The sequence below is a fragment of the Anas acuta genome, chromosome 8 (assembly GCF_963932015.1).
Source record: "Anas acuta chromosome 8, bAnaAcu1.1, whole genome shotgun sequence".
Lineage (NCBI taxonomy): Eukaryota > Metazoa > Chordata > Aves > Anseriformes > Anatidae > Anas > Anas acuta.
Window position 1 is genome coordinate 20,569,224 of NC_088986.1, and position 12,387 is coordinate 20,581,610.

General features: G+C 50.8%; 1 protein-coding gene across 8 annotated transcripts in view; it reads left to right on the forward strand.

Moving 5' to 3' along the window:
* RASAL2 (RAS protein activator like 2) overlaps positions 1–12,387 on the forward strand; it is a 176,647-nt gene that overhangs the window by 64,705 nt on the left and 99,555 nt on the right. For all 8 annotated transcript variants that reach the window (XM_068691231.1, XM_068691232.1, XM_068691233.1 and 5 more), the window contains exon 2: positions 10,589–10,716. In XM_068691231.1, the coding sequence (XP_068547332.1) occupies positions 10,589–10,716 (128 nt within the window). The remainder of the gene's footprint in view (positions 1–10,588; positions 10,717–12,387) is intronic.

Sequence of the window (12,387 nt, forward strand, 5' to 3'; positions counted from 1 at the left end):
CTGCTGCGGGGGCTTCGTGATGTCCATTTGCAAAGCGCACGGCACGGAAACATTTGGGAACGGGTGCATGTTGGTGCTGAGGGGATTGGCGGCATTAGCACTAAGCATCAGAGAAATCAGCACTACAAAGTGAATAGTGGGAGGTTTCTCCTCTCATGCTTGATGTTTTGCAGGCTTTGGAACGGAGCAGGAGCGGCACGGGCTCCGGGGTAGAGGGGATGTGGGGTTGTCTTTATCTGGGGCAGCCTCGCCTGCCCAAGAGAGGAGTATTACATAGAGGGAAAACCCAGCGGGTCCAAGAATACCTGAAATACTGCACCCTAGCTACAGATCCCCTTTAATTAACCAGACCATCATCAAAGGAGACGTTAATCACACTCATTTGTGTTTGCCAAAAGCAGAGGAAACCTGCTGCTCCTGTTCTGGGGGACCTGGGAGCCTGGATCTCCGCGCTGTGAGAGGGCCCCGCCGAGCTGGCCTGCACAGGGCTTCTCCCTGACACTGCCTTAGCCCAGCGCGTGCACGTTCTCTGCCCTGGCACTGTTATTTCTCCTCCCGTTGCCTCTTTTCTGCAAAGTTACTTTGCTTCAACGTCCCACAGAGTAGACGAGAAGAGAGAAATCGCCTGCTGCCTTCTGGAAATTCAGAAGGAAATTGAAAACTGAACTTGGATTTGCAAATGTTCAGGCCTTGTGGCGACACTGAGAGCGATGCTCCCTGAGTCAGGAGGCTCCTGAGCCCTCGTGGGAGCCAGCAGCTCCATCTCCTGCCTCGACCAAACTGGCTGTGACCTCCTGAGGTGTAACCAAAGAGAGATGCATCTCCCAAAGCCAGCTTTCCCTCCCTGGGAGGAGATACAAGAGCAGGGTGAATTTACGAGGGGAAGCAAGCCTGGTGCAACCTTCAGCTGGGGGTTTGAACATAGAGCTGGAAAAAGGTCATTACCTCTGAGCACTGGGTTGAGTGTGGGGCTCAGGTTATTTGCAGCACGGCATCTCTTTGTATAAATCTGGATATGGCTCAGAATCGCCACCACGTCCATGCATGATCCAGTCGTCCTCCTCTTCCGAGTGTTTTGCGCCTGAAGCATCTTTAAAGGATGAAAAAGTTCAGTCCTTTGTATGGTAGCAATGCAGTGCTACAGCACAAAGATTCCTTAAACATCAGGGATGGAACGAGGAGTGTGCTGGTGCTTGTTTTTGGGGGGCATTTGTGTGTTTCAGTAAGTCCAGTCAATTAATCAGTGTCTAACGGCTGCTTCTAGGTTCTGGAAACACTCTGCAGGTGCCAGAGGGAAGGGAAGTGGGTCTTTTCAGATAGCATGAGGGGTTACTGGAAGGCTTCTGCTACATTTGAATCCTTTTGGATGGTCCCTTACGAAGTTATCAGCTTCAAGTTGTTAAATAAGAAAGCAAAGCTTCGCCTCTGTGCCCGAGCAACCGGGTGGATTAGAATTGAGTGTCCTGAGAACTCTTCCTTCTGCGGGGAAACTACGCTCCTAGGTCTGTGAAATGCCAGCTGTGGGCAAAAATCTTCTGAGCCAGCCCCCTCCAACCAAAAAAAAGGAGATGCCCTGATCACTCGTGTGTGCTCAGGCTTGAAGAAATGTTCAGGTGGCACGCTGGGAGGTTACACATAGCTAAAGGAGAAGAGCAGCAGCAGCACTGGCAGAGGAGCGAGTGCCGAAGGCTCCCAGGTCTGGGGGAGCACTCCACGCAGGTTTGTGGTTGTTCCACCCCCTGAACTCCTCTGTCCCATCCCAAAACCCACAGCCACACGGAGGTTTGGGTTTTCAGACCACAGGGGCTATGCTTCTGTAGAGTTATGCGTAAGGGGAGGGGAATTCAGCAGTCGTGGCACTGCTCTGAGAAGTTAGTTTTTGGGCTGAGATCAGTGGCACAGAATGCATCGGTTTTCTTGAAGGAAAGCTGAAGGCAAAGGCTTCTAAAAGAAAAAGCCTGCGTGGTGCAACACAGGCTGCCTTAAAGACGGTGTTTGTTTTCTGGTTGCTCACCTTGAGCTTGTTGTGGTCACTCTCCTACCACCTCGGGTATGCCTGCGGCTTGTTCTTTTCCCAGAAATGCTCCTCGACCTGGGCTAGCCCCGTGCCTCCCTCCCTTCATCTGCCAGAAGGAGGCAAAAGGGTCTTGAAAGAAAAGCCTCAGTGGTGAGCAGAGCCGCGTGTTGGGGGTAGAAAGGATAGAAACAGCTTTCACCAAACTTTTTTTTTTTTTTCCACAGCTGCCTTGGGCTGAGGTCCTCCTTTTAAAGTTGAGGATGCTTTTACTCAGTCTCCTTCCTGCACTGCTGCAGGCCGGCTTCGAAGACCAAAGATTTAAGAGGGAGCAGAGCAGGCGGGGTGCTCACTGCTGGAGGGGCTGTGGGATGGAGCTGAGGCCGGGTGAGGGTGAGCATTACAGGGGGAAGGGCAGAGCTGGGTGAGAAAAGGAGCGTGCATAAATTAAGAGGGAAAACTGCAGCTTTTTCTCCCAAGAATAATTAACTTTTCTGCTATTCTTCATTTTCCAGTTCCTTAAACCTCTCACGAAAGCCTCTCCTTGCTTTAGGGAGAAGTGTCACTTGAGACTCTTCTCCGAACTTGGCAGCTTGGCAATAGGGGCATGTAATCTTTTATAATCCTCTCTTCAGGTTTGTAATATCCATTTCTGTTTGGAGCTTCCAAGGCGTTTTGTAGGGCAAGCGGGAATTTAGCGGAGAGAAGCGCACGCTTAATATTCAGGAGCAAAGACGAGTGGGCCTGGGTGAAGAATGAGACCTGAATAAGAAGGAAGGAAAAACCTGCTCGGTATTGTCGGCGGGGTCACAGCCGTGGCTTTGAGCAACCGCGTGCGGGCGGCTTGAACCCCTCCGTGCCCTGGGAACCGAGCTGGTTTTTCCCCGGCTTGCAGCTTCTCTGGGGGTGATGTCATGGGAGCGACGGAGCCCTGCAAGGAGCTGCCCGTCTGCGGGCCGGGCCCAACCTGCAGCACACCTGCGTGCTCCGGGAGGTTCCCACCGGGGCTGGGTTTTGCTGTCAGCTTCCCCTCGCCATCGCGGCGCGATGCGGTGCTCCTGGCTCGGGTCCACCCAGGGAGGTGCTGATTTCTCATCCTTCACATCCTTCTCCCAAACCTGGCTGCGAACAGAGAAAAGGAGCAGAGGGGGAGAGGCTCGGCTCAATTACCCCTCGGTACGCTCAGCGATCGGCTAGGCGCCGCGTAAGGAGCTTAGAGGAGCTCAGCAGCGTTCAAGCTAATTGGCAGCTTTAAAGTGCTATTAAGAGCTTCCACACCTTGTGCTCAGAGAAGCGGCGTGGTGACAGTGAGCTGGTGCAGCTTGCTGCGCTCTAATCAGAATTACCCTCCCAGACCAATTTTAGCTTTTTGCTTAATTTTGCTTCCCCTGCTCGCTCCTTAGCTCATTTGCAGGAAAGCTCCAAGCTGTTGGCTCGCTCAGCATCTGCTAGCTGAGCTCCTCGTAAGATTTTAAGACTTGCGGTTTCTCTTCTGGAATGACTCCACGCTTTTCCCTTCTGAAAAAGAAATCTCAGCTCTCAGGGCTGTGTCCTTGTGGCCTGACTCAATTTGGGTCCTCTGGCGTGTGCTCGGTTACTGGGAGCACACAAACGTTAGGGGCCGAGGGTGGTAAATGTGCTAGGAGGTCTTGGGAAGGCTTGGTTTTGAGTTGTGTGTGTGTTACGGGGAAACGAGGGTGGAAATCTTGGCGCATCTCTAACACAGTCTCAGCCTTGGTGTGAAAACTACTGAGCTTTTGATAGGCAAATGGTGATACTGCAAGTTCGGGGCAGATGTTTTAGGGCAGACCGAGTTAAATTGGCGGAGCCATCTGGGAGCTCAGCTGGGTGAGCGAGCTCGCTGCAGCCGTCTCTGTGCAAAGTCACATCTCTCCTACTGCAGGAATGGAGGGATGGGAGCAGCGTCACCATGAGGAGAGGCAGCAAGAATCCATCCTTCTGGACGATGCCAGGTTCATTAAACAATACCATTCTGTCATGTTTTTTCTTTTGTATTGAGGTGAGATTGTTGTGCCTGGGGGAATTGGGAGCAGGAAGGCAAACCTCCCACTGCCCCTCCTCAGGTCTCATCAGAGCTTTTTGGCAGCTGGTGGAATAAAGAAGAGATGCACAGCCCTCATTCAGAAGGGGAAAAGCTCAAAACCCAGCTCCTGGGCAGTGAGCAGCAGATACCTTCAGGCTTCTCATCTCTAAACGTTGAGATTTCCTTTGCCATAGACAGCACAGGGATGGTGGGGATGGGAAGCATGCACCAAGTGCACAAATTATCATCGTGGTGGTTTCCGCGAGGGTATGGGGCATGAAGACTGCACCTGATTGACCAACTTTTTCATGAACACGTGGCTGATGAGATTCTCCAGCGGGCTGATGGAAAACCAATTTTTTTAGACTGTGCTTGATCACTACCACTCAATAAAACAGCAGTGGAAAGTTAATAGGTTACTACTGCAAGGTTGGCCAACACTAGAAGAATTAAAGATCTTGTAAAGAATTTGTGTCGTGGTGCCAAAGGTGTTGGAATCTGAGAAAGTCCTGGTGCTGCTCACGGGCTCTGCCAGCTTCTAAAACACCGTTTTCACCTATTTAAACCTTTTCTGGCTTTGTCCTGTCTAGAATGGGTTTTCCAGGTAGCGTTTTGGCTGTAACCAGTTGGTGCGAGAGCTCTTGCAATCACTGAAATTTGATGGTTTGGCTGAGCTTTCTGACCTCCTGCCCTTTCTCTTAGGTTTCCATGCGAGGATTCGGTTATCGTTGCATGCAGCTGCCGGAGGAGAGCAAATGAGTTCTGCTGAACCGAAGGCTCATTGCGGCATGTGTGCCGAAGGTTGTTGAGCGTGGCTGTTAAAGATATTGGGAAGAATTCACACTAGATGCTTACCTCCGTAGTAAATCCTATGTAAATGATGTGCCTCTCATCCCAAAGGGTCTGCTCGTGCTTTCTGTGCGTAAGACAACACAGCTACTTCCCCACAGAGGTCTTTTTCCACCCATGAAAATGCAGGTGCCTCCTAAATGGTGTGCAGCCATGCCACACTGATCAAGAGAGAGTGAGCCATGCTCTGTGTCACAGTAGCTACAAGGCAGTTCCTAGAAAACCTGCAGCCACTTCACTGCCTGGGCCTTGATTTCAAATAAAATGACAGAATTAATAGTTTCATGTCTGCCATGTGCACTGGCCGTATCTCTAGGTGTGTTGTGATTCACAGAAGAATTAATCACCCCTGAGAGCATTGTTTTCTCTGGCTCGGTAGCATGTGAGTCTGCTCATCCAAGTTACCCACGTAGCATGTGCTGAATTTCCTCTGCAGAGTTACCTGATCAGGCGTGAGCACCGTGTGCTCCCCGCTGGGACGTGAAGGATGAGAGCCTTTTTCTGGTGGGATCACGCCTGGGTCAGAAGCGTGGCCAGAAACCATTGCTTCAAGTTGGAAGCTGAACTTTGAGAAGTAGGAAATGCAAACACAAGCTGAATATATATCTGCGTGAGAGAAAGTGGAAGTTGTCTTGGTCATGCTTTCCCAAGCAGACCCCTGGTAGGTGCCGAGAGGTTAGCAGTCCCCTCACAGCTGAGCGGGGCTGCTCTGATGCTCTCCAAATCTCTGCTCCCTGTTAAATCCCAACCCTGCAGACCTCGGTGTGAGCTTAGCACAGCGCTCTGAAATAGCCGCTTGCACGCAGCCGCGTGCCACCGAGCCGTGCCGTGTACATTCACCTGCGTCGGAGCCTTGTGCAGAAATCCTGCCTCGTTGCAAGATGCAGGTTTGAGGGAGCGGGACGTGTTGAGACACAGTGTGTCTCCGCTTCTGCCGTATCTTTCCCTTGAATCACTGCCTTCATCAGCTTTTAGAGATGGTGCAAGTTCGGCAAAGGCCTTTTAATTGCCGCTCGTCTGTCGTGAAGCGTCACGTCAGTAGTCAGGCTTGAAGTCTCAGCTTCTGTTCAGCGGCTTGATAAAGCTTCGAGCTGATGATTATTCAACCCGAGCTGCGTGCTCGTGCACATTTGTGTAGGTTGGGGTACTGACAAGCTCTCAGACGACAGCATTTACCTAAAGCTCTCCAAGTCTTGTCTCTATGGCAAGTACATAAAGCCGCACGGAAACACTGACAGACCTGTTGTCAGAAGGTGTTAGGGCTCCTTCTAATCTTTCTCTTCAGGGGAAAGCACACAAACTTGGCCACTCCGTTAGTTACTCAGCTGCTTGGCAGCTCCTTGTTGGAAACGCGAGGAGCAGAATACAGACCCTAGTAAAGTCGATGAAAATTTGGCAAGGGCTTCAGAAAGCCCTCGATTTCGCCCCAGGAAGAGCGTGGCTCAGGAAAGGGGCTTTGGCACGTGCCAGGGCTGCTCTTGTCATCGCTGGGATGGAGGTTTGCTTTTGTGTGGTTATTGATGGTAGGCAGAGTGCTTGTTGGCAAAAGGAGCTGGAGACATGGATTTACCTTTAATGTAGTTTTGTTGGCCTGATTTCTGCAGATTCTGTAGTTTTTGGGAGTTGATGCCCCCCTTCTGTTTCAGCAGAGCTGTTGGGGACTAAGTGCTGCTGGAACACTTGACATCGCTTGGAAATAATTTTCTGATTCTGCCCACTGACTGGAAAGTACTCTCCGCTTGTGAATGCATTTGGAAGTTGCTTTTGTTTGTGGATTTTTTTTCTTTAATTGTTGCGTAGTTGCAATGGAAGAATCAGAAATGTTCCCATCTGATAGCGCTCGTACTGCTCCCTCAGCTGCCATCAGCTTTCAGAAAATGTTTTGGCCCTTTCCGTGGGGATGGGCTTGGCATTGGCTCCTTCTTTCCATGTTTCCATGTTCCCAACCAACACCTTTATCTGAAACGCCGTCGCAGCATGACTGTTCCCTTTTTTTGCCTTTTTTCCTCTTTTTTTTTTTTTCCCTTCGTTAGCTCTGTAGTTGATAATAAGGTACAAGTTGTCATTTGGCTGAGAGAAAGGGAGCTTTGTGGATATTTATAAAGTGCCTGATGGCATTTCAGTGCCCCGAGGAAAAACAGCCCAGCTTCAAACCTTCGGCCGTGCCAGGCGGGCAGCGGGCAGCGCTGCTCCTCTCGGGGTGTCAGGGGAGGATGCACAGAGGAGGGGATTTTTTCCAAGCTGTTACTTAACTGCCATTAGCATTTGTAGGCACATAAGGCATGACCTTTATTCCGTGTATAGGCTGACTGATCTGCTTTCTTGAATGCCTCATTGTCATAGGGCCGAAGGGAGCGGGTTGCAGCAGACCAGGGGAGGAAGGAAGGACGTCTTCTCCCTGCTGTGTGCTCAGGTGCGGGGCTGCCTGAGCCCGTCCCACACTCGTCTGCAGGCTTGGAGCTTTTGGGTGTGCCTGCCTCATCTCTTCCCCAGCCCCTGTCCAAAATGAAGTATTTGCATTCGTTGGCGAGTTACCCCCGGGCAAAGGCTTTGTACGAACCGATAGACAGCACTGTATGAGCTGGCAGAGGATAGCCCCGAGGTGACTTTCAGCCTTGCCCTGAAGCTAAGTGGTCCCAGACAGTAGTGGACCTTGGCGTTCCCTTCCTTAGAGATCCGATCAGCGGTGCTAAATCAGATTTATAGGGCATTAGTGGAAGGGATTGGTAGGTTTTATTCCATTCACATGAAAACTTGGGACCAAGAATGTAAAATGAAGACTAAACGTGAAACCAGAAAACAAAACACGGTTTGTGAAGCAACTGGGTGTATACATGATACTGTGTGAAGTCCCAAAGAGCTTCAGTCTAAACCTGTAGAACCCCTCGGGGTGAGTTTTGGGGTTACGGCTGTTGCAAGGGGCTCTGAAGAGGTCTGCTTGGGCAGGCTAGCTGACATTTGGTTTAAACAGGAAGAGAAGTGGCTAGGCATGGACACACCGGAGCTTTCACTGTGATTTCTGTTGTGGGCAGCTTCCTTGTGAGCTCCCCTCTGGTGTGTGAGATGTGCTTTTGTACCATCAGCCCTGGGGAGAGGGCCGGGGGTACCCGGTACCTCAGGAACCCACCGTGCTCTGCTCCTCTGGGTGTAAGACTGTGGGGGTGGCAGGGCTGTGTCCTGCCATGCGATCAGAAGGGTGCCAGCACACCAGATATTAACGCCAGGCCGTGACTGACAGCTCCAGGCACCGTGACGGCACGCTGCGCTGCCAGCAGGCTGCAGAAAGCTCTTCTGACGTAGCCAGCCCGCTTGGCAGCAGAGCTGGGGCTGGCCCGCAGCGCCCGATGACTCAGTTAGGTCCCGAAGTTGTTATTGCGGTGGAAGGAGCCGTGCTGTTCTTTAATCCCTTTGTGCAGCCCCGCAGATCAATCGGGTGGTGTGCTGCCAAGGCCTGTAGTTAGCAGAAATTATAATGCAAAAGTCTTTGGGGGCTGGACAAGTCGTGACTGTTAGATTCTGCTGGGGGTGCAGGAGGGTTTCCTTGTGTCGGGAGAAAGCTGGCTTTCCTTCCTGAGGGGCTGGAGCCCCCGAGCTCTGGGCTTCACCTCTGGTACACGCTCACGGCTGGGGTCCGGGGCTTTGTCCTCACCCTGCAGCCTGCTTGCAGGCCCGGAGCCTGCAGGCCTCGCTTGGGCTTGTTGAGGCACGGGCTGGGTTCCTCTGCTGCTGTTGGGGAAACCAAGGGCTAAGCGGGAGCAGCAGCATTTATATTCTGCGTCTGGTTCGGTTTGGGGCTGGGAGCCGCCATAAACGTGAGCTGCAGGTGTGCCAAAAGCCTGCCTCAGGAGCGAGCCTCTCTGAGGTGGCCAAAGCCGTGGGTGACTCCTGAGAGAGTCTCCTGTGCCCCAGCAGCTTGCACGGCCGTGCTTTTGCTTCACAGCGGCCCTGGTGGTTTCCCTGGGCTGTGCCTGTATCAAGCAGGGTTTGGGGCTGCCGGGAGAGGCTCAGAGCTGCCCCGAATGGCAGCGCCCCTCAGGCCAGGCAGCACGGTGTGCGGCCTGCCTCTGAACCTCAGGTTCCCGTCTGAATTATCTCATCCGAAATCAAGGAAACAGAGGTGAATTTCAGTATTGTGCAGAGCGGCAGGAGCGATGCATTCCTCTGCTTTTTCTTCCTTACCCGTATCAGATTGCACGTCTCAGGTATTCCTCTGAACCACCACAGGACTCCGAACGCATCTCGGGGCGTAACTGGGTTTTTACTTCCCCAGCGTTAGGAGCAGACACGTGCCTTTCGGCGCTGGGGCAAAGCTGCCGTGTGGAGGAGGAGAGCGGGGAGAAACTGCGGTTTTGGGAGCCACGAGGCGGGATTGGGAGCACCACGGCTGCAGCTGGCCGAGCACCCAGGGTCAAGCTGGGCTCCTGCTTGGGCTCCAAGGGCTCCCTGCAGCCGGGCAGGCGCTGGGTGCCTGAGGATTCACTGGCCTCTAGCGGTGACTGCAGGCAGCAGTCACAGCAAGCATCTTCTGAGCCTTGTGCCACTGCAGGCTTATGGACAAGCTCTGCAGAACACCTCAAGTGGGTTTTCAACGCTCTTTTTGCCTGCTGGGCTCCTCAAATGGGAGGAGATCCCGGGCTCCTGCACAGCAAGGGTGAGCCGCTGGCAGTGGGCTCGCTTTTTGTGGTCCGGGGGCTTCAGGAGGCTGCAGAGCACAGTCTGAGAGCGACTGGTGCTCACTTAGATCAGGGCAAAGAGAGGGGTGTAAAACTTGAGTGCAGGATAAAAGTGAGGCTCAATGTTACAGATCATGTGGAATGTGGAACTTCAGAGATTGACTTCAAACCATTTTCTGAAGTTGTATACGTGGTGCTACCAATGGCTCTGTTGCATACATCCCCTTTGCATTACTCTGTGGTGTTTCAGTCTCCTGTAAAGAGGTTTTTACAGTGAGTTGCCTGCTCAGTTGAATTCCTCGGGCTGCCTTCTTTGTACCCAGCCTGCTCGGGGCACTGACAGGGTGCCTTGCACAACGGGGTGTGGTGCTCCAGCCTAAAAGACCTGAAGCAAATCGACTTTTTATTTATTTATTTATTTTTGTCACTGTGCTGGCTGTGACTGAATGGAAATGCTGGAAGACTCCTATCTGCCACAGCTTTACCAAACAGCTTCCTGCCATAGGAGTGCTACTAAGCCCTTCTCAGTGAAATGCCGGTCCCTTTGGATTTTCCCTCCCTTCTTCAAGCCTGCCTGCCTTGCTCCCAGTCTCTCTTCCTGTGCCTCTCCACCCTAAGTCTCAAATAATCCAGTTTGTTAAGAGTTCGGGTACGCTCAGGGCCCACACTTTTGTGAAGGAAACAGAGGGAAGATGGAGCTTGCGTGAGGCTCTCGGTCTTTGCTTTTGGTTATATTTCAGTCTTAAGCAACAGCATTTATATTCTTCTCGGGCATTGCCATTTTCGTAAGTCATGCTCTAGATAACTAAGTACTCCCGGTGTACCTCACATTGCGTTCCCCACGGGTGCCTCCCAGGATTAGCAGTTTGTCTTTTAATACGCTGAGCCAGGCGCTGCCGAGTACAGATTGCAGCTCTGGTGTGCAGCTTGCTGCAGAACCACAGAAGCGAAGGAGGGCGGGTAATGACACACGCTAATGACTCCGGGATCCCGGTTTTCTGTTTGCAGATGTGAAAGGACCACCTACGCACAGGCTGTCCTGCGGCCAGTCCCCCTACACCGATACGACAACATGGGAGAGGAAATACTGCATCCTGACCGACAGCCAGCTGGTGCTGCTCAACAGGGAGAAAGAGGTGAGAGGAACACACGTGGGCTGCTCAGCCCGTGCCTGTTGGCCTTCGTTGGTGAAATGGGAAGGCCATTTCTTCATCTCCTCCTTTTTGTTGTTGCTCATGAGGTTAGTGATGAGCGTGAAAGGAGGGAGCTAACCTATTCTGCGTGTAGGGATAGCAGTAGCACTCACAGTCATAATCTAGCTGGCCCAGATGCCGGTTGCATGGAAGAGGTGACAGCAAACTGTGTGCATCCACCACTCCTTGCTGGAGTTCTTTGCCCTGCATTTAACTCTGCCACTCCATCTTTCTGCATTATTGCTGCTTTTAATGGTAAGTAAAGCCACCGTGGCTTTGTAAACCTATCTCCTCACATCAGTGCGGACATGAGCTTGGGAAATGGGACGTTGGTGGTGGCTGCGTTAGAGCGCTGAGCTGCAGCGTGCAGCCTTCGCACCATACAGTCATCCTTCCTGCAGTCAGAAGGCAAATTGAGGCAAAGGTTTGCCCTCTCTCTAGCTAAATGTAGCAAACAGGATTGGGTGGCCCTTGGCATGGAATACTCAAAGCTATTGCAACCATCTTTGCCTTAATTATAAAATTACTGTGTGTGTGTGTGTATATATAGCATGTAGGACTGGGCGTTGTGCCGTGGTATGAAGGTAATGTCCGTGTGGTTAAAGAATAGGCACATTTTAGTTGATTGAAACATTTTGAACAAATAAATGCTGATAAGTTCCCTCTCGCAGGTTACACCTTGATATGTTTTTTCTTGTTATATTTGATGTCTGTGGACTCTCACACATACGTTGGCGTTAGAAGTTGATAATATTTCTGGGTTTGTTTGCTCAATTACTGTGCTATAGATTTACCCTGTTTAAATATTTCAAGATAAAGCAGGAATGATTTCAAATTACTGAAACAGATTTTATTTTATATAAATGTCCATGAGTTTGGCTCTAATCCCATGGCTTCCTACCTCTTGGACATAACCTAAATTTTTGCTTTTTTCTTTGTTCTTTGCAATCTTCTGTATATGGCTGAGCACAGCCTGGGCTTATTATACCTGTTGCTGGCATAGCACTGAATGTTATCTGTCTTGAGCTATGATCAGGTGTGTCTACAAAGGTTGAAATATTTCCCTTCATAGGGAGAGTGGGAGGAAAAGGTTTAGAGAAGGACTTTAGTTATTAGAAGGGAACAACATCAATGCTAATTTATAGGAGAGGTGATCAAATGCAGGGAAAATGGAAGACCCGTATCATAATGTTTGTTTACTACATCATTCTTTTTCTAGTCTGGCAGGAATGTCACCTAGGGAATTAAAGTATAACCTGAAGAAACTTAAGGACATGAGAATTAATCCTAAAGCTGTACTGTACCAGCATAGCTGGGCTAAAAGGATGCATCTCATTACAGAAATGTAATTGGGGAAAAAAACACTGGCTCATATCAGTAATAATTATCTGAAGGTGGTAACCATGCTCGTATGGCTTGTTAATTTCTCTTACCGCATACAGTTAAAAACATTTTGCCAGGAGTCAGATAAGCCTCTTGCTTAGATCCTGAGGAGTAAATATGAGGAGTCTAATGCATCACTGATGTAAAGTCCTCATATATGACATTTAAATACACTCTGGTTTTGCCTGTTTTCTGCCAGAAGGTGGAGAAATTCATTGCTGGGCGTGCACA